The sequence below is a fragment of the Ornithorhynchus anatinus genome, chromosome 17 (assembly GCF_004115215.2).
Source record: "Ornithorhynchus anatinus isolate Pmale09 chromosome 17, mOrnAna1.pri.v4, whole genome shotgun sequence".
NCBI classification, from domain to species: Eukaryota; Metazoa; Chordata; class Mammalia; order Monotremata; family Ornithorhynchidae; genus Ornithorhynchus; species Ornithorhynchus anatinus.
In genome coordinates, this window is record NC_041744.1 from 10198609 (window position 1) to 10221003 (window position 22395).

General features: G+C 41.3%; 1 protein-coding gene across 5 annotated transcripts in view; it reads left to right on the forward strand.

The window, feature by feature from the left end:
- Nucleotides 1-22395, forward strand: part of NF1 (neurofibromin 1) — a 184711-nt gene that overhangs the window by 22730 nt on the left and 139586 nt on the right. For 3 of the 5 annotated variants that reach the window (XM_039914574.1, XM_029082634.2, XM_029082637.2), the window contains exons 2-11: nt 994-1137; nt 2310-2393; nt 4994-5184; nt 9477-9583; nt 11531-11598; nt 11795-11870; nt 13877-14034; nt 17263-17436; nt 19742-19864; nt 20940-21014. In XM_039914574.1, coding sequence (XP_039770508.1) covers nt 994-1137; nt 2310-2393; nt 4994-5184; nt 9477-9583; nt 11531-11598; nt 11795-11870; nt 13877-14034; nt 17263-17436; nt 19742-19864; nt 20940-21014 — 1200 coding nt within the window. Of the gene's footprint in view, nt 1-993; nt 1138-2309; nt 2394-4993; nt 5185-9476; nt 9584-11530; nt 11599-11794; nt 11871-13876; nt 14035-17262; nt 17437-19741; nt 19865-20939; nt 21015-22020; nt 22051-22395 lie in introns of all 5 variants that reach the window. The other 2 variants (XM_039914576.1, XM_039914575.1) reach the window with 1 other exon arrangement.

A 22395-nucleotide genomic window follows, 5' to 3' on the forward strand; every position in this document is an offset into this window, starting at 1 on the left:
TTTCTTGTTTCTGCAAGTAGATTAAGCACCCTTTACCTCGGGACTGCTATAATAAAGCATTCGTAAATATCTAGAGTTCTCTGTTGCCACTCTCTCCGCTGCCAATCTCATCGAGACTCCTGGAATGGATCATTTAGACTTATTGCCTCCACTCTCTCTCCTCCAACTCTCTTTGTGGTCCACTCCCATTAGGCTTTCAGCCCCTTCACTCCAATGAATCTCTACTTTCCAAGGTCACCAAAGATTCCCTTATTGCCAAATCCAAGGGGTCCTACTCTTGTCCTACTCTTCTTTGACCTCTCTCCTGACTCTGACACCATTGACCACTCCCTCCTCCTCAAAACACTATCAGGCTTCGGTTTTGCAGAGCCGTTATTGATCTGGTTTGCCTTCTGTCTCTCTGACCGCTCCTTCCCCGTTCGACATGCTGCCTTGTCTTCAGCCTCTCATTGTTAACTCTAAATAACCTTCAAAACCTTCAGGGTCCTGTATTCTTCTCGCTCTGCAGCCATTCCCTGGGAACTCAGTCATTCATTCAGTCGTATTTATTGAGAGCTTACTGCGGGCAGAGAGCAGTACTAAGTGATTGAGAAGGCAGCAAAAAACGACATTCCCTGCCCACAGTAAGCCTATAGTCCGGGGCAGGGCGGGGAGGGGGTTGGGACTCATCATCATCAGCCACCACATCTATGAGGACAACTCCCGAACCTTCTTCTCTAGCTTTGGCTTCTAATTTACCCCACCAACCCTGCATCTCCTCTTGCCTCCAGGGCAGCTGCTCTTGGATGTCCCGCCGGCACCTTAGGCTTGACAGATCTAAAATCGAACCACTCATCTTCCCTCCTAAATCTCTTCCTCCTCTTACCGTACCTCTCTGTCGAGAACATCACCATCCTCCTTGTTCCAGAAGCCCGCAGCCTCGGCTTGATCTGAAGGGGGTGTGATATTTGTGTGAAGTACAAGTCTTTAAGAGGTGCCACTTTTTTTTTTCAGCTTCCAATAAAAGCCGGACAGCAGAGCACGCACACCAAAGTCAGTACTGAACACAACAAGGAGTGTCTTATCAACATTTCTAAATACAAGTTTTCTTTGGTTATAAGTGGTCTCACCAATATATTAAAAAATGTTAATAATATGGTAAGTTCCACAATTTACACAGTCTATGTTAGCCTCTTTTTAGCGCTGTAATTGGCTGATGTTTTGTTCTCTGATTAACAGTGGAGAAAACACTTGGCTTTTCTCGTGGAGGATCTGGGTCCTTTTTTCTCTCATTCTGTGAATAGTTCTTAACTGTCCACCTCTGTTGCACTGACTGACTCTTATACCTATAAGGCAGAAGACCAAGTGTTTCAAAGGATTTTTAATAATGTGTACACAATTTAAAAGACTTCTGAAAAAGTGTGCCATCCCTATAGCCTAGGTTTATTGTTCTCCAAGTCCAAGTAGGCACGGTCGTGTATCAAAGCAAGGAATGGAATCAAGCCTTTTGTTGCTAATGAATATGATCTAACATTCTAGATTTAAAATGCACTATTGATTTTTATGAGGCTCCAGTAGTCCTTTTCTTCCTGTGGACTTTGTCAGATTCCATGGTAAAATAGATATGTGGGACCATCAGAATCATGTTAGTAAGTATTATGTTGGAGATAAAATACAAGTCCGAGGAAAGCGCATACTTGAATGTACCCTTAGCTGGTGTTAAAATAGTTTGTTCTTTATCAAGAAATGTGACCCTGTCCCCCTTTCACTTTCCTTCCACTCGGGAGGCAGGGTGAATCTAAAGCACACTGGAACCAGGATTTTAATGCCTCAAGCCTGCCTGTTTGGCCTTTAAACACCAAGGAGGAAAAAAATAATTTTTAGCGCATCATGATCGGATGATATAATGCCAATAATGATTTATGTTCTGATGTTGGCAGTGTTTTGTAAATATCAGAATAAAGGAATTGTCTTTGGAATTTATTTATGCATATGGATGTCTGTCTCACCTTCCCACCGTGAGCTTGTGTGGGCAAGGAATGTGTCTGTTGTTGTACCGTTGCATTGTACTATCCCAGGCACTTAGTACAGTGTTTTGCACCAGTAACTGCTCAATAAATACAATTAAATGAATGAACGAATGACTTTTATGTATTTTTTAGATTCAAATCCAGATCTTCAGAAAAGGAAGGGGAGTGTTATTTGAGTCTGTAGCTCTTATGTGTCTGTGTAAAAGAAAATGACTCTTTATATTCAGCTGCAGTATAGTAATTTGCTATAAGGGATTTTAATTTAAATTTTAACCATATTTTGAATGTTCTTTGCTTTAGAGAATATTTGGAGAAGCTGCCGAAAAGAATTTGTATCTCTCTCAATTGATTATATTGGATACACTGGAAAAATGTCTTGCCGGGGTGAGTAATCCATTTTGTAAATGACACCAGACTCTGTGAATCAGACCTTGGTAGTGAGTGGACTTAAGGCAGGTATGTTAAGAGTGGGCGAGGTGAAAAATGTCTTTGTATATAGACTTTTTCAATATAAATGAATTCACATTCATGAGAGAACATCTTTGTAGAACTGGTCAGTAACATTCAGTTTATAAATGCATTTTCCTACTTAAAAATTAAAATCATATTTACAAAGAGAGGCTGACTAGATATTGGTCAGCAGATGAAAAAATTTGACCTATCCCTCTCCTTTATCTCTGTACCCAGTGAAGATGCTTCATTTTCCCTCGGCTTGTTATAAAGCTAGGCATGTAGAAAAATGGACTTCACCCTTGAGAGCCAGCACCGTTTTATAGATAGAGGTAGAAGAACAGTCAGTCTTCGTTACTAGCGTAGAGAAATTATTTCAGAGAGGAGGTATGTCCTAGTGACCAGAGCAAGGAGACGTCTCAAGTTCAAGCCTGGTGTTCTCTTCTCGTTCACTTACCTCCAGTGTATGGTCCTAGAGACCAGGAATTCCAGCTCCGTTGCTACTAATAATAGTATTTATTAAATGCTTAAAATGTTGGGGAGGATCTATGGACATTGATTCAGATTCAGGCCCACCCCACAGAAGGCTCCTGGTCTAAAGGGCCCAGAGGGAGTGACGGATGCACAGACACTCCTAGGAAAAACAGGCTCAATTAAGCCACGCAGAAGTGGTGGTAAAATAGATATTTCAAAAAAATTTGAAATTCTAAAATATTTTAAAAATCAACCAAACAAGTGGTATTTTCAGCCCATCAGTGATATTTAATCATTGGTATTTATTGAGAAAAAGACTTGCCCAAGGCCTCTCCAGTAAACAGTGGTCAGAACTGGGACTAGAACCCGGGTCTGCCAGATCCCAGTGCTTCACCTTTCCTGTTGCACCACATTACCTCCCAAGTAGCAATTTCTGTAGCTATTTGGAATTAGGTTATTGAAATGCTGAGAAAAATGCATTTAACATGCATACTCCAAGTTCTTAAATGAATCTTATTTCGGTTAGGATAGGTGTCGCGGTTTTGTTTTGTTGGGTTTTTTTTAGTAAAAACAGTTCTATCCTGAGTTCTCCTAAATTGCCTTTGATACCTAGTAAAGCCACACTAAATTAAGTCCTGAGCCTTTCCTCTCGTTTTGACCTTAGATGGAAATGAAGAAGATGTAGCTTATTTGGGACTGAATGAATGCTATATTATTTGTGCAAAATCAGACCATCAGTGACAGTTATCGCCTGCTGATTGTAGTCTGTGTTCTAGGTGCTGGGGGAGTTAGAGAAAGCCTAAAACATGGTCCCCAATTTCCAAGAGTTTACATTTTAGTTGGGGAAGACAAAAGAAATAAAAACATCCAAGCATGCATCAAGATGCTTCATGTACCCTTAAAGCCATTCTCTTGTTCCGATCAGCACTATAATTGTGGTACTGGTAGAGACGCAACTATCGTGACGAGTAGAGGGAGAGGAGGAGGGAGTTGGGGGATGCTCGGGTCCTGTTTCCGCTCGGGGGAATCCTCTAAGCGCCCATCCCAGAGCCAGAAATGGGAACCAGGCAACCCCTTTTTTTCCGCCTTGCCGTAACCCAGGTCCCTGGAGGGGAAGGAGAGGGAGAGGGGAAGGGAGCGTACAAGGGAAGATGGACAAAAAGGGAGAGAGGAGAAAGAGAGAAAAGTGGGCCAAGTGAGGCCGTGGTTGATGGAGAGAGAGTAGAGATACTGGCAGCAAGTCAGCCGAGAAAAGGGGAGAAGAGAAAGGTGAATCGGGAAGGGAGACAAACTAAACAAGAGTCAGTAAGATTAGAAAAACAGGAGAGTGGGAGAGAGCGGAACTGAGGCAATCTGAAGAGCACAAAATGACAAGGAGGAAATGGAGCCAAGGCATCCGATGGAAAAATGCTAAAATCCCATGAAAGTTTTATGTGTACCAGCAAATACATCCCAGAAGATTGAAACATATGCTTGCAATACCAACAGCAGACCAAATAAAAGTTAAAGAAAACTGTTGTGATTTTTAAACCTGGTGTAGGTTGTGAAGGGAAAGTTGTCCTCACTCCCCATCGATTCAGCTGGGGAACAGTCAGATGTGTAAAATTCAAGGTGACTTTGTATTGTGAGCAATTATTGAGTTTTTAAACTATTTGGCCACACTTTGCACATTCTTGTGGTTATGGAAATTGATTTATTGGAGTAATGTCAGCAGTGGTCATATTAAAATTATTAACCCATAGATCTAACTTCTAGAGCAGTGCAGCTTTTCAGTTCTTTTTTCAGCAGAGGGTGGTGAAAGGTCGGAAATGGGTGAAAATAAGGAGCTGGTAGTAAAGTAAGAATTACGTTGTTTATAGAATTTGCTCTTTGTAACTCTAAATCTCAAAAATACATGTTGACATTTGTTTAAAATTTACCACTAAGCATTAACTTTTTGAATTACACTGTAATGGTTTAGCCTGGCCCATTGCATACCAAGATGCTTTATTATTGTTGGGAGGATGAAATTTCACATGATCACTTTTACATATGAAGTGCAATTGTCATCCCCACTTTAGCAACCAAAGGACACCATGCGATTGGATGAGACTATGCTGGTCAAGCAGTTGCTGCCGGAAATCTGCCATTTTATCCACACCTATCGGGAAGGAAACCAACATGCAGCTGAGCTGCGGAATTCTGCCTCGGGAGTTCTCTTCTCTCTCAGCTGTAATAACTTCAATGCAGTCTTCAGCCGTATTTCCACCAGGTTAGTGTGGAACAGCGTCGACCTGAAGTAAAAACGAGAAAGATTTATTAAATACAGTGATTGAAGCCTGGCCCTCCTCAAGGTACATTAAGATAAAAGGATTTTTCTTGGAAGAGAAATCTGGTTAGAGAAATTTGCATTGTTTTTCCATGAGCTCAGTTTCTTTCGCCCACAACAGTTCACAGTGTTACAGGCCTGTAATCATTTTCCTTAGAAATTGTGCACATCGTGGCAAACCAGAACTTGAGCACTTTAAAATTAGTGAAAAACAATCAAAATTAGACACGACTCCTTTTCGAGTCTGCACATTTAAACTGGTTCTAAAGTGGTTAATCCCAAGCAATGTGAGAATGCCTTTCCTTCCTTCATGCCCCTCCAATTCTTTCACATCCTCATGTCAATTCTTCTTTTATTTAATCACTGATTTAAAAAAATTGTTACCCAACACCTGAGGAGATAAAATATATAACCGCTTCTTCTGAGAAGGGTTTTTTGTTGGTAGAGTTGTGTCGTTTCTTAGAACTAGCCAACACAGTCCCTACTCCCAAGTTGCACAAGGTTGAATGTGTAAATTATCTGAGGAAGTCGCCTTTAAAAATAGTAGCACCCAAATGATAGAAATGGGCAAGTATCTAAATAGTCGTAATGATATTTGAGGCCCCATAGGGTGGCGTGCACAGTATTAAGCGTTGGAAAAGTTTATCAGACTTATGGTATTGATATGCTACTTGTTAAGCACTTACTGTGTTCCAAGCACTATTCTAAGTGCTGGGGTAGATACAGGTTAATCAGGTTGGCCACAGTCCGTGTCCCGCATGGGGCTCTCACAGTCTTAATCTACATTTTTCAGTAGAGGTAACTGGAGGACAGAACAGATAAGTGGCTTGCCCGAAGTCACACAACAAACACGTGGCAGAGTTAAGATTAGAACCCAAGTCCTCAGACTCCAAGCCCGTGCTCTTTCAGGTAGGCCACCTTCCTTCTCAAGGCAAGAGGTGTATACCCTTCCCATTTAGGCTCTTTCACTTAAAGAGAAAGAAATCAGAGTGAAGAATTGACTAAACAATTGCTTATTCAGTTATACATACACAAGTACAGGAACAGTTAATTCCTCTCAGTTGTCCCCATACGCTCTGGAATCACTTCCTCATGACACCTAGCTAAGACCTGAGTCACCTTCATACCTGTTAGACTGTAAGCTCCAAAAAGGCAAGGCTCACGTCTACCAACTTCATTGTACTCTCCCAAGTACGTAGTACAGTGTGCCCTGCACAAAATAAGCACTCAGTAAATACTATTGACTGCTTATTTGAATTTTCAGTTTTTGAAACCTGTCTTAGAATCCAAGCTGAGGTCAGAGAATGAGGAGGTATGTAGCAATAGAACCAGATTCAATTTAATGCAGCCTTGTAGGACAGAAGTTAGTTTCTTTGCAGAGACATTTTCCACATCAATCAGGCTAAATTCATTCTTTTAGAATCAATCGATCAAAGAGCTTTAGTGCACTTTCAAGATGTTGGGGATTTTCCCGCTACCTTCAGTTAATAGTCCCAAGTCTCCTCAGGTTCCTAACGTGAATTTTAAGTTTGTGAAAACTTTCTCCCCAACAGAAATGCTGTTCAAAAAGGAGTTAAACATGAGCCAGCCATCTGTTGCTAGCATGCACAGGGGTCAACCTGCCGACAGTTAGTGGGGCTGATTTTTTGAACCTTGCTTCCTGTTGAGGCATATTTCTAGGCCCTGTGCACAGCTGGGGGACTTTTGGCATGTAACGTGTAGCATCAAGGACCTTCCCATTCCCAGTGTGGGCTGTTGAAGTTTTCTCTGCATTGACGACTTGAGGAGCTGCTTTGGTGCGCTGTGCTTGAAATCCCATTTCACGTCTGAAACACATTGGCAGCGTGGGTGGACCATGGGGAAATTTCAGAGTGGAACAGCATAGGATTCCTCTAGTAGTGACTTAGGGTCTAAAGGTATATTTGTTGTTAGCTCATCCTGCTTATATTACCATAAAATGTTTGAAACTTGTAAACAAAAGGTAATTGCCGTATCATTTAGGCCATTAAGTATTCCAATAAGGAGACGAGGTACATCTGCCCTCTGCCTCCACTTTACATCCTTCATTTTTGATAATCGTGCAGCATTTTTGCTTTTCTTGTACTCTGTTGCCTAGTTTGGACAAACAAGACACCTTATTTTCTGAATTGTAAATTTCTGAATTTCATACTTATTTTGAAATTAAATATCAGATTCAATATTTGAACCCATATACTAGCATCGGTGTTATTTATCTTGCACCTTCTGGGTGCAGATCACTATGCTTAGCTAATGGGAGTTGGTGCACCAGAAGCTAATGAAATGATCGTTGCCCTCAAGGGGCGTACAATCAAATAGAAAATACATTTCCCATCCTCTGTAATCTTGCAGTCTACAGGGGAAGGTAAGTAGACATAAAGTGACAAAGTAGTTAGAATGACTATAATCAACACAAGTGGATAAATCAGAAAAAATGTGGCCTAATTGAGGATGGGCCTGGGAGTCAGAAGGACCAATCCTGGCTCCTCTTCGTGTCTGCTGTGTGACCTTGGGAAGGTCAGTTATCTTTTCTGTGCCTCAGTTACATCATCAGTAATATGAGGATTAAGAGTCTGAGCCCCAGGTGAGACAGGGGCTCTGCCCAACCTGATTTTCTTGTATCTACTCCAGTGTTTCGCGCCTGGCACATAGTAAGCGCTTAACAAATACTAGAAAAAAGAAAAAAGATAAATCAGTGTCAGAGCTTGTTGTTTGCTTGTTTTTTGCTATGTAAGTGGTGTCACGACATGGGGTAGGTACAAGTTAATTGTCAGGCACGGTCTCTGTCCCACATGGAGCTCATAGTCTGAGTAGGATGGAGAGTGGGCAGTCCCCATTTTATAGTTGATGAAATTGAGCCTCAGTGAAGTGACTTGCCCAAGGTCCCACATCAAGCGACTGGCAGAGCTGGAATTAGAACCCAGGTCCTCTGTTTCCCAGGCCCATGCTCTTTCCACTAGGCCAAGTTGCTTCTTTAGGAGAGCGGATCGTGTCTGTCAACTCTAGTGTACTTGTCCTAGAGCTCTGCACATAGTAAGCATTCAGTAAATACCCTTGATTGAGTACAAAAATGAAAAGCAACATGGCGTAGTGGAAAGAACATAAAGCTGTTACAGTACATAGAGATCAGGGTTCTAGTCCTGGCTCTTCCACTGGCCTGCTGTGTGACCTTGGGTAAGTCACTTAACTTCTCTGAGCCTCAGTTTTCTCTTTGGTAAAATGGGTATTAAATAAATACTTGTTCACCCTCCCATGTGGGACAGTGGTTGTGTGTGATTTGGTCGAAATATAACCTTTCCCAGTGCTTAGAGTACAGTAAGTTCCTAACAAATCTCACAATTATAAACATTAATAATACCGAGGTAGCTGAGGGAAAGGCAAGACTAAGATAGAGCGAATACTGTGCAAGGAAACCCTAGGGTTTATGGAAATTAAGGGAATTTTTTTTTTTCAGTGAAGTACCTTGATTCTTTTAAAAAAAGGTTGAAATACCAAATTAAGAGTGTGCTTTCATTATCCGTTTCCATATTTGGTTGGAAAAGTATAGTAGCATTTTCAAAGATAATTAACACTTTATTTTTCTAACTTTGCCGTATTCCTTACTTATATATCCATTAAAATCAGAATCCATTTTTGGTATATAATCCAGGCAATTTTCTAAAGTTAATGGGTGTGATTTTTAGTGTTGAGTCTAACTCTCCCTCCAGGATAGAGAAATAGTGTGCTGTAGTAAGTTTCTGTTGGGAGAGAGTGGGCTGCATCTTTTGGGAAAAACTTCCATTTCTTCTGCCTCCCCTTTCCCTTCCTTGCTACAGCTTCTGCATGGAAAGGGACCCAACTCTGCAGTGGTCAGTTTGATCAGCCCTGTGTTCATCTTGGGGCACTGATTTTTTTAGTTTTGTTTTGTTTTATTTTCCCCATTTGAAGCAGGAGTGTTGAATATGGAAAAATAAGACGGGAAGGAAGGTATGTTTGAGTCCTCCGGGCCCTTGGACAAGACAGTAGCGCTTAATAATTCCGGTATCATTTCTAGTATTTTCTTGACTATGTGTTCCTGTAATGTTTTACATTGACCGGTGAATAGCAGTGGTTTTAAAATATTTTCTAGGAAGTTTCTCTGCGACATCTATAATGGGCCTAAAATAACGATTGTAATTTTAAGATTCCCAAGTAGTCCTAAATTCGTTTTGAGACTAATTTTTGCTTTTATTTTTCAGGTTACAGGAGCTGACTGTGTGCTCAGAAGATAATGTTGATGTCCATGATATAGAATTGTTACAGTACATCAATGTGGACTGTGCAAAGCTGAAGCGACTGCTGCAGGGTATGTTAAAATGAAGCCATTCAACTCAAGTGTCAGAGTTCATAAAACACTCAACCCATGAGAGGAAAACTTGAATGGGAATGTAAAAATGAATTCCAAGAATGAATATAGAGTAGCTAACGATTGTAGAAGTGGGATTTCTTCCTTTGTGAATCCAGAAGTCGGAATTTTTCCTTATCCCTCATACGTTCAACAAACCTTGGTAGAATTGGGGAAGCAGCTCTGCAGAAAATATGAGCATCCAGAGTCTGCTCATGTAAAGATTTGTTCAGATCCCGCAGGAGCAGCATTTATTGTGTGCCAAATTTGGGCTAGGGACGATGGGGAAAATTTCAAGCAGTAGAACTGTCTTATTTTTTTGGATTCAGAGGAAGGACCTGAGGCCAGGCTATAACTTGGCCCAGCAATTTTCTTGTTATTATTTTCTTTAAATTGTATTTGTTAAAGCGCTTACTATGTAGCAGGCACTGTGCCTAAGTGCTGGGGTAGATAGAAGATAATCATGTTGGACACAGTACCTGTCCCACAAGGGGCTCCCAGTCTTAATCCCCATTTTACAGATGAGGTAACTGAGGCCCAGAGAAGTGACTTGCTCAAGGTCACACCTCAGACAAGTGGCGGAGCTGGGATTAGAACCCAAGTCCTGTGACTCCGAGATTCGGGCTCTCTCCACTAGGCCACATTGCTTCACTAGTTACTGTAAATCTCCGGGGATGTGGACTTGAACAGAATTTCCTTTAAGAGAGTGCAGTCGCAGAATACCACCAAGGTCTTGTTTTTCGTTAGTCAGAGTAAGTAATTGTCTGGGCTCCGCATTTCAGTTTTCGTCTCTGCCTCTGATTCATACAGCTCCTTTGCCCAATCACCTAACATTTTTGTGCCCAATTTCACTTCCTTGTAATATAGGTTCTAGGCCGCAGGGATTTTGATAAGACTTAATTAGTGAATTTAAAGCTTTTAGAGATAATTAAATGAATAGGGATCATTAAAAATGTTGGTTTCCCCTTCTAGGGTTTTACTCTCCCAAGCACTTAGTACATTGTTCTTCACATAAACGCACAGTAAATACGATTGATAAGCTTTAAGCTCAGTGTGGGCAGGGACCATGTCTACCAACTCTGTACTGTACTCTTCCAAGCACTTAGTATAGTGCTCTGCACACAGTAAGTGCTCAGTAAATATGATTGGTAAAAATTGCTCATATCTACTCATTCCTAAATAGATATAAATTTGCAAAAACTTTTATTTCTTTTGTTTCCATTAGCTTTGGAAAAGATTTACCAGAAAATATACGAAATGTTTTGCGAGGGCTTAATTCGATGAAAACTCTTTGTCAGTACGAGATGTGATAGAGAAGCAATAATAAAGATTTCCACAAGTCACGTTTTGCCACTCATGAACTACCATGACGCTGCATGGAATTTAGTATTTTTATTATTATGAATCTCCAATGTATTAATGTACAGTTTTATTCACAAATAACATTCCAATTTTAAATCCTATCAGAAGATAGGGTTTCTCTTTCTAGTCAGAACTGTTCTTCCGTTTAGGCTGAAATGACTGGAGGATGTAGTAGCTTGTTAGCACATTGTTTGAATAAGTGCGGATCCTCTGTGGCTATTCACGGTTCTCTGTGAAATCTAGTCCAGGGGTCATCGAATGGGAAACTTTCAGGCTCTTCTCAACTTTTCAACTCACCTTGATTGGTATCTGCAATGTTTCTAAATTCACAATTAGAGGAACTACTTTTATTTAACTTGAGCACTGTGAGGTCTTTCGAGGGAACTATATAAATGTAGAATTTAATCCATTCTATTGTGCACATAACTTATGACTGTTATGAAATATGTTAATTTGAATGATTTTTTTGCAGGTCATTTACGTCACTTGGGGTAGATGAATTAGAGCTAAATTTCACTAAGATGCACTATTTTCTATTTCTTACAGAAACAGTATTTAAGTTTAAAGCCCTTAAGAAAGTAGCTCAGCTGGCAGTTATAAACAGTCTGGAAAAAGTAAGTATTTCTGCTTCTTGGCAAGAATCAGTATTTGAATTTTCTGTTTTTATATAGGAATTTCCTCACTCTGAGTAAGTCACATTCCAAAACAACTGTTGACCGTTTTTGTTTATGACATTACAAATAACTTCATTTCCTAAATTGAGGAGTATTCACTATTTTAATGTGAAGGAAATTGTTTCCTTATTTACAGGCATTTTGGAACTGGGTAGAGAACTATCCTGATGAATTTACAAAGTTGTACCAGACTCCCCAGACAGACATGGCTGGTAAGGATTGACTTACTACTGACTTTCCTTTGAAACTAGGTTTATCAGATAAAAGCCTGTCTTTATACCCTTTGTTCCCGAGGAGGAGACCAGCTTCATCCATTATGCACCTTTCCTCCCAGATAAGTGTCAGAGGAAGGGATCCTTGACAGTGAGCTGGAGGGTAATGACCTGTACTTTGTCCTCCTTGGGTCCTGGTGGCTCAGGGCTTGGGGGAGGGGGAGGTAGAAGAGACCACAGCTTCCTGTGACTTGGTTTTGAATGGAAATTTCTAGCTTTTCCCCAAATTCCTGAATCACTTTAAATTTAGGGACAAACATAGAATCTGTGCCCAACTTCCCCCCACCATCCAGTTAGCCCCTACTCCAGGACAGTAGATTTCAGGTCACTGTTCCTGGGTGATGATCTGCCATCCCAGCGGGCACTTGCGACTCAAAGATTCTTGTCTCGGTTACCTGGAAGCAAGTTTCTCATCTGCTTGAGAGAATTTGGTGCAGTTATTTAGTGGAGGAAAAGGTAATTGATTTTTCATTCTTGTGGTGAGCTTTCCATTTTAGTAGTGCTAGCTGCCACTTGCAAGATTTTGGCTTTCTCTCCTTCCCTTGATCTTTCCACTTGCTCTCCTCTGTATTTTAAGACTTTGTTTTCCTTTATTTTACCCTTCCTGATCTTTGGAGGGTTCTCCCTTGGCCTTATTGGCCTCCTCCACCTCTGTTCTGCTTCGTTCTGCTCTGAGGTATGGGTGAGGCCAATCATAAGACAGCTCAGAGACCGACATCTTGTCACCTCCCCTCCCCACCCCCAAATAATGGTATTTGTTAAGTGCTTATTATGTGGCAAGCATTGTACGAAGTGCTGGGGTGGATATAAGCAAATTGAGTTGGGCACAGCCCCTATCCCACGTGAGGCTCACAGTCTCAAACCCTGTTTAGTAGGTGAGGTAACTGAGGCACAGAGAAGTGATTTGCCAAGGATATACAGCAGACGAGTGACGGATCCAGGATTAGAACCCAGGACTTTCTGACTCTCAGACCCATGGTCTATCCATTACACCATGATGCCTCTCACTCACTGACACTCACAGTGGCTGCTAAGGTTGCAGCATATTCCTCTGTTGGGCAGAACCGATGGCAGGATGATCTCAGGCCTCATTCCCCACCGTAGCCAGAGTCTTGTGGTTTCATGGAATCAACCCTGCAAACGCAGGATTTCTCTACTCCCCCTGTGCCTGGGAGGAGAGCAGTTCCTTTACTTGGTTTTTGGCAACTTCTGGTTTTTCAGAACAGAGCCTCCTACATTAGACCTAATCTTCCAGGGAAAATGGAAATTATTCCTCCTGTTAGGAAAGTGCTTGCCTTTCAGGAAATTGTCGAAGTGGACTTAATGGGACTAGCAGGAACATCCCTAGGAACATCCCTTTGGGATCTCCTTATTTTCTCTCTGCGTCTTTTGAACTTAGAAAAGAAGAGGTCCTAAGGAAAGAAGAATCCGGGTTTTTGAATTTCAAGCTAACGTTAGCGGTTATTTGCTTTCCTTTTGTAGTTCTCCTATCTCTCTTGCGTTGGGTTTTGTTTTTATGGCCCGGGTTGGTGGGGATCCTTGTGTCTGCTAATAACCTAATGTCACTCTGTGTTCAAGTGGCACCTCATTCCTTCTGGTGCTAATTTGAATTCTGGCACTAGAAGAGCTGGGCAGCTCATGAAGCTGGGGAGAGTTCCCATTTCCTTTGCAAGTCAGAATTATAAGGAGCTTTTGTTACAGCAAATGCTCATGCTATTATTGGGTAAAATCTCACGTCATTGTCAAATTTCCTTTCTGATCCCAAGGAGTTAACCACTCATTTTAAGAAGAAGAGCCTTCCGGTAGTTCATTTTATGTTTTCTTCTCCCAGTGACTTTGTGAGAACAATTTATGTGCTAAGAAATATTATGGGTATACTCGAATGTATGGAGTCTCTGCCCTTCCTTTTCTTAATATGTCATTTGGTTGAATTTTTTCTGGTCTAGATTGTGCCGAAAAGTTGTTTGACTTGGTGGATGGTTTTGCTGAAAGCACGAAACGTAAAGCAGCAGTTTGGCCATTGCAAATCATTCTTCTTGTCCTGTGCCCAGAAATAATCCAAGATATATCCAAGGATGTGGTGGAAGAAACCAAAATAAATAAGGTGAGGAAGGCAAAATCATTTTCAAAACCATTTCGGACCTAAGCGAGATGGTTTAACTCACCACAAAGGCTCATTCTTGACTAGTGCCCTTCATTCTTAGACTGGGCCTATCTATTTTTGTGTCGTATTTTTTAGGCTTGGTTGCACCACTTTTCATCGCTAAAAATTTACGGTGTCTTAAATTATGTCTCAGTAAAGGCCCCCTGATGTTTCTCTGGAGGGTGAAAATATAGGCCTACTTTAACAAATCATGATTTGAGAGGATTTCTTTCTCTAAAGGAAGCCAAGAGTAGCTTCTAGGAATAATTCCATCACTACCTCCTTTAGGGCCAGCTGCAGAACAAGAACAATCTAAGATGTTCAGTGACCTGAGGTAGAGAGAGGACGACAAGTTAGAATTTAATATTCTCCCTATTTCACTCACCTCTCTGAATTTCATTTCATTATTAGGGAACTGTATGTATGACTTTTTTCTACAGTCTTAAATTGCCTAAATCTTGAAGTTCTGTTTTACTGTCATCTTTGGCTGTAAGGTGGGGTGATGTTTAAAACTTGGAAGTGTTTTTTTGGTTTTTTCCCGACTTAGTTATCAGTTATCTCAAAGCAACCCGAAACGATAACTCTGCAAGTCAAAAATTGGGTACTCTGTCGCTTATCTATTTGGTAACTTTTAGTTATATTGTCATCATCATCATTAATAATACGGGTAATAATAATTGTGCTAAGCACTGGGGTGGATAAAAGTTAATCAGGTTGGGACAGTCTCTGTCTCACTTGTTTTCTGTCTCACAGCCCAAGTGACTTAAATGTCTCTTTACAATTTCCAGGATTGGTTATAGTGACTTCATTTAGTGGTCCAGTAACCAAGTTGATGTAACAATTCGATTGGAGCCACTTCCTCAGAGGACACGTGCCATTTTTGCCACGGTTACAGCGGGGCGACCAAAATGGCATCCTCATCAATAATGCACAGATAATTTGTGGGGACCGATCTGTATTAAGCAGAGCTTTCTCCTCTTTCCTTCTTCTTTGCCTCCTTCTCCTCCTACATTTTCTTCCTGTTTCTCCCGTCACACTTGCCTGCTCCTGCTGCCGCCTGCCTCCTCTCTCTGGCTGCCTCTGTCCTCCTGTACTGTGGGGATTTGGTGGACAGGCGCTGCTTGGGGGAGTTCCAGGTGTCACTGCCTCCACCACCACCAATTCTGCTCTCCCGCCACATCTCTAGCTAACACAGTGTCGCCAGAGGTGGTGACCAGGCGGGGGACAGTAGTGGTGGGACCAGAGAGGCGGCCCGTGCAGACGAGTCCTTGGAATAGAGATTGTGGAGGAGGAGAACGTGAAGACTGTAAAGCCCGCTAAAGCCCAAGACGTGGTGCGGAACAGGAGGGAAGGGGGAGAGGCGAGGAGTGAGAGCAGGAAGGAGTGGGGCAGTAGAATAGATGTCCTGCTATAATCAGTCAGTCCATAGAATTATCCATTTGGTAACTTTTAGTTTTATTGTCGTCATCATCATTAATAATAAGTGTAATAATAATTGTGCCAAGCACTGGGGTGGATAAAAGTTAATCAGGTTGGGACAGTCTCTGTCTCACATGGGGTTCACAGCCCAAGTGACTTAAATGTCTATTTACAATTTCCAGGATTGGTTATAGAGACTTCACTTAGTGCTCCATTAACCAAGTTGATGTAACAATTCGATTGGAGCCACTTCTTCAGAGGACACGTGCCATTTATACCACGGTTACAGCATGGCGATAGATAGATAATAGAATGAGTGCTTGCTCTGTGCAGAGCACTGTACCGAGAGGTTGGGAAAGTACAGTATAACAGAGTTGATAGACACACTCCCTGCCCACGACGAACTTAGCGATCTTGATGGGAAGATAGACATATAATGACATGCAGTCCACATAGGTAGTTAATTTATTAATCAATTTATGTATTTTAATGTCTGTCTCCCCCTCTAGACTGTGGACTGTGGGCAGGAATGTGTCTATTAGTTAATATATTGTACTCTCCCAAGCTCTTGTATAGTGCTTTGCACACAGTAAATGCTCATTATGAATGAATGGATTTCTTGATCCCTTGAACATTGCTACAGCCGAGTTTGTATTTTGTGAATGTAGGTGTCATTGGCCTATTAGATAGGCACCTTGATGCTGCATCAAATGAATTATGCAAATGTGTCTCTCCGTTACATTTACGTACTGATTGGCCTCCTCTCATTGTCATTTTAGAGTCTGTGCTTCTGCTTGGTGTTATGGAGCGCTATGGCCAAAGTAATACGTGCCTTTTGGGCGAAATAAAAAACTGAGGTCCTCAGAATTGGAAACATGAAAAAGCTTTTGTCCTTTTTCATAAGAGCTTGAAGGTTAACTTACTGCTTTGACTGAATTTCAGTATAATAATTCTATTTTGCCTTTGTAAATTTCCTGCACTGTTTTAATTGGGAAAGGTCCTCTTCATTTGTCTCCTTAACTGTTGCTGAGCCAGGCACTATCATCTGTCAGATAGGAAATGGTGGTGTGTCAGTGGTGGAAATAATTCCTCTGGGAATCTTCTATTGTGCTTTTGGTGCAATTGCTATGTTATATTTTTGGAGGCTACCAGGTGGAACTGAACCTCTCCTTAATGTAAGATATCTCTCTTATCTACACATGTGAATTTGGATATTGACAGATTCAGAGCAATCAAATTCCTTGTGCTTCTCATGTTTAAATAAATAATGGAACATAGTCACGTTTTGATTTCCGTGGGACCGCTTATCCAGTTTATGGATTTTCTGTGACTTCTATTTGTCTGTTTTCCTTTTGGTCGTTTCTCTATTCATCAGTAAGAGACAAGTGCAGGGAGAAAGAAGGAAAACTTGAAGCACAAGTGAACTTTGCTAGAGTTTACAGCTCTAATGAAAATTTTGCTGGAAGAGAAGGTCGAAACTAATGGCAACCAATCAATCAAAATCAAAATAAAATGAGGTTTGGGGATTTGTGATTATCCCTCCAATTCATTTAGCACATTTATCCCTTTCTTCAATTAGCATGACTAATTTGGAGCTCAAAAGTGATTAAGTGTTAACCAAGGCTTAAATATTAATCAGTAACATCAGAATCGATCCTTTTGACTTCTCTTCAAAAATATGAAAAGTTCAGTACTTGAAACCAATCAGTTACCAGTTTAATAAGTGGATTTAAAGAGTATATTTTTCTCGGTGTGTTCTGAATTTTGCAGAAGTTGTTTCTGGAAAATCTCAGAAAAGCACTCGCTGGCCATGGTGGAAGTAGGCAACTGACTGAAAGTGCTGCTATTGCTTGTGTCAAATTGTGCAAAGCAAGTACCTACATCAACTGGGAAGATAACTCTGTCATTTTCCTATTAGTACAGTCCATGGTGGTAGATCTTAAGGTAAGGCCTTATGATTTCTTGTTTTCAGCGGCAAAAATTAGTTCGCTCATCAAATTAACTCCCCGGTAGAAAATTAAATATCAAATGGTTACACTTTCGTAACTGTACAATACTTTGATAGCACCCCTTAACAAAGGCTTTTATGAATGTCTGGAATAATTTGACAGCGCTTTGGGACTACCTTTCTCTCTCTTCCTCTGTTTCACTAAAGTCTCCTGGGCATCCTGTTTTTCCCTCTCAGCTACTCAATTTCTCACATCTATCTATTCTCTCAAGTTGTTAGTACAGTGAGTGTCAATAATGTTGTGGATTTGGATATACTTTGACAACACAGGCAGCCAGGGGAGAGAGGGATGCCTTCGAAAAGAACCACAGAGTAAAAGTTTAATGTGATTTCAGCCTAGAAGCACTCAGAGTCCGTGCTTTTCCTTTGGGAACCTAAATCCCAACTTGAAATTGCACTTTAAGGCATTGGCAATCAATCAGTGGTATTTAGTGAGCACTTACTGTGTGAAAAATCCTTTACTAAGCGCTTGGGAGAGTACAGTGCAACAGACTTGGTAGGCACGTTCCCCACCCACAGTGAGCTTACAGTCTAGAGGGGAGACTGATATTAGTATAAATAATTTACAGATATATACATAAATGCTATGGGGCCGAGGGTGAGGTGAATGCCAAATGCCCGAGGCAAGGCTTGAGTGTGTTATTTTGTGTTTGAAAAATTGTGGTGACCAAAAAAACGACTTACCGGTACTGATTCTCCTTCTGGTATTCATTTCATGACATACTGGGGATCTTTTTAGAGCTTTTGGACTACACAGAAGTTGAGGTTGAAAAGCACTATTGTGATGGAAAAGCACTGAGTGTACTGTAACCAGGCCTTTGATCTGGTCCTGACTCTGCCCCTGAGGAACCTAGACTATAGTTCAGAACATCTCTGGGCTTCTGTTTTTTCACTTGCAGACTGTGATAAGTGGAAATCTCCATGAACATCTCTAAAACCATTTACTTAAGGAAAAAAATGGTTTTCGTTATAATCAGCCCCCCTTGTATGATGTGAAAGACACCATAATCTGAATTGAATAATAATAATACTTGTAGTGTTTAAGTGCTTACTATGTGCCAAGCACTGTCCTAAATGCTGGGGTAGATAGAAGATAATTAGGTCCCACATGCGGCTCACATTCTAAGTAGGAGGGAGACCTGGTATTGAATCCCAGTTTTGCAGATGAGGGAACTGAGGAGAAAAGAAGTTAATTGACTTGCCCAGGTCATTTAGCAGGAAAGTGTTAGAGTCTATTAGAACCCGAGTCCTCTAACTCCACTAGGCCATGCTGCTTCTCTAGTTGTGGCTTCTACATGGGTCCATGCAGACAGTGCTCACTGTCAGGATCAACACCCCCCTTTTTTTTAAAAAATGGTATTTGTTAAACGCCTATTATTTGCCAGGAACTGTGCTGCGGTAGATATAAGATAACCAGGTTGGACACAGTCCCTCTCCCATGTGAGACTTAGTGTCTTAATCCCGCTTTTACAGATGAGGAAACCGAGACACAGAGAAGGTAAGTGACTTGCCCCAGGTCACACAACAGACAGGTGGCAGAGCCGGGCTTAGAACCCACGTCTTTCTGACTCCCAGGCCCGTGCTTTATTATTATCATCAGTATGGTGTTTGTCAAGTGCTTACCATGTGCCAAGCGCTGGGGTAGATACAAGGTAGTCAGGTTGGGCACGGTCCCTGTCCCACATGGGGCTCCCAATCTCAATCTCCATTTTGCAGAGGAGGTACGGAGGCACAGAGAAGTAAAGTGACTTACCCAGGGTCACCCAGCAGACAAGTGGCGGGGTGGGGGTAGGAACCCACGACCTCTAACTCCCAAGCCCCTGCTCTTGCCGCTAGGCCATGCTGCTTCCCAATGCAAAAGACAATTGGAAATAATTGTTTATTTTGGGCAAGTAGTGAATAATCATTCAGCTGGCTTTCAGTGTGGGGCCTGTAGAGCCAGGCATTTTTCTACTCAAATGGCATTATTAGATTTAGAGGAGAACTAACCCAGGCCAGGTCACAAAGAAAAGTCAAAGTTTATTCTCTGGGCAAGTAGCTATTTTAACAGGGATCAAAATCGTGAAGCACAGTATTAGTCTTGTGTTTAAAGGTGCCCAAAAGATATCTCATTGCTTTGTCATTTGTGAGGATTAGTCAAACATTCACTGTCTTGTAAGGATTTTAGCTGGCCTAAATCCTTTTATGAATCTGTTTGTGGGACTGATTTAATTCTGTTTTCATGTTCTTATGTATGTCTAGAACCTGCTGTTTAATCCAACTAAACCCTTCTCAAGAGGCAATCAGAATGCAGATGTGGATCTAATGATTGACTGTTTAGTTTCTTGTTTTCGCATAAACCCTCACAACAACCAACACTTTAAGGTGAGGACCTTCCTAAAAAACACATTGTGCTTTCTAATTCTTTCAATCATTCCAAAATCAGCGTACCAGAATCGACCCCAAATCTCTAATTTTAATACTGACTTTTCATTCATTCATTCAATAGTATTTATTGAGCCCTTACTATGTGCAGAGCACTGCATATAAGACTTTTCTTGAAAAGACCCACTTCTACAATATAGGGATTGCGTTCTTGCAGGACGCTGTGTTACGGAGACTCGACACTGCAGTATTCACCCTGTGTTTAGCGCTAACCATATTTGCTCAGTGGCTTCTTCCAAAACAGTGTTGCATGTTCTCCAAACAGACAGATGCAGGTGGAAGAATGTTCTCTTATTCTGCTGCCATGTCCTACCCAAAACGCATCAAGAAAACTCTTTCAGGCAGCATCAGTCAATCAGTGGTATTTACTGAGTGCTTACTGTGTGCAGAGCACTGTACTAAGCACTTAGAAGAGTACAGTACAACTGAATTAGCAGGCACATTCCCTGCCCGTAACGAGTTTTCAGTCTAGAGTGTTCGGAATTAATTGAAGGGTGAGTTCTGGGTTTTTGATCTGCCTGGATCAATTTCTCTAAAAGTTATGTAACATATTGGGCAGCACTCGTGTCTCTTCCTTTTTTACATAATAATAATTATGGTATTTGTTAAGCACTTACTGTGTGCCACACTCTGTACTAAGCGCTGGGGTGGATAAAAGCAAATTGGGTTGGACACGGTCCCTGTCCCACATGGGGCTCAGAGTGTCAGTCTCCATTTTACAAATGAGGCAACTGAGGCTCAGAGAAGTGAAGTGACTTATGCAAGCTCACACAGCAGACAAATGGCGGAACTGGGATCAGAACCCATGACCTTCCGATTCCCAGGTCCGGGCTCTATTCGCTTCCCCATGGTGCTTCTCAACTATGCTCCCGGGGACCTAGTTCAGTGCTCTGCTCCCTGGTGCTTAATAAATCCTGGTGAAGATGATAATGATGCTATCGTAATAGGCCATTGATTGAGCTATATTAAAATTTTAAAGTCATTTATTTAACAATTTTTAATATTTTCTTTGTAGATCTGCTTGGCCCAGAGTTCTCCATCCACATTTCATTACGTGCTGGTAAATTCACTCCATCGAATCATCACAAATGTAAGTCTAATAGGTATTAATCGCCCTGTAGTGATTACTCATTTTTGTTGAGGATCAATTTTCAACCCAATATGGCGATCCCTAAGTAGAAAGAGGCACAAAATAAGACGGTTTCAAAGAGACTGATGCAGATATGTGTCATTAGCTATTAGGTGGTCATGGATCGACCCATCTCTACAGTAGTAGTAATTTTCATATGAAATCCCTAGCATATATTTGCTTTAATCCTTTGGCTTTTTACCGTGAAGGATCCAGTTGGTTCCTCCAAAACTCTGGAGCCAAGCAATTGGACACAGCCCCAGAATTTGAGGGAACCAGTGTTGCCCAAGGTAATATCGACTTCTGTTTCCAAAAAGATTTCCTTCGGGTTGTTTTCTAATGTTCGTCTTTAACTCGGCCCGCTCCCCATCCGTGCTTTGTGGAATTGGACCCTTTAGATATACTGAGCCTGTTGTAAGACGTTCAGAAAAGAAAGTTGGGTGTGATGATTTAAAAAAAAAAATAAACTTTTTAAGGGCACGTGCCTACCATGAGAGCCTCCCGCAAAGGAATTTGAGATGTAGCCACTGTGAGCCAAGCATAGACACAGTCATTTGCTTAACCACGTGCTATCGTATTTTGTTAGTGGGAGCCAAGGTAGAGAGGAGAGCAGTAGACGTTTAGATTGAATCCCACCTCAAAGTTACATTGAACCAGCACATTTCAGGACACGATCCTCTGAGAGATGGAAATGTGGAACTAAATACTCCCGAAATTCTCAATTTATCCCTGGTTCGTCAGCATCTAGACCTGGAAGGTTTACCTAGGCCGAAAGACATTGTAACTTAGCTTTTCATTCTCTTCCCTTTTGTCCCAAATTACTCTGAAAGCTGATCATTGCAATCAGTTCCTTAACATCTGTAGTTTCCACCTTTTAAATTAAAATCCAGGTGTGTGAAATTATTTTTGCATTTTAAAGCTAGATTCTTTAATTGTGAAATGTTTTTGTTTACAATCGACTATATAGAGCACTTTCAAGCATGGACTTGGCACTGCTGTAAGTGGCTCAGTTGATTTCTTTTTGGTTTTTCAAGCATGATGGAGTGGGACTTCATGCATGCCTCAGTGTACATGGTGAAAGTGATTGTGCACCTTTTTATGCCGTTATCAGTATTGCATGTTTGAGAGTCCAGTCTCTGTCTGTAAGAAGGCTCAACCCGTAAGAAAATGTCTCTTGCAAGAAAATCACCGCCAAATTTTTTGAAAGTACTGCAGATCCAGGGTAATGTTTCTCCCCCCGAAATAGATTGAATACAAAACATTAAGTATATAAAGTGCCTTCTTAAAACCTGACCTGTTGGTCATTTGGATTTGTTGGGTGAGATGTTCTCGTCGTGGCTTT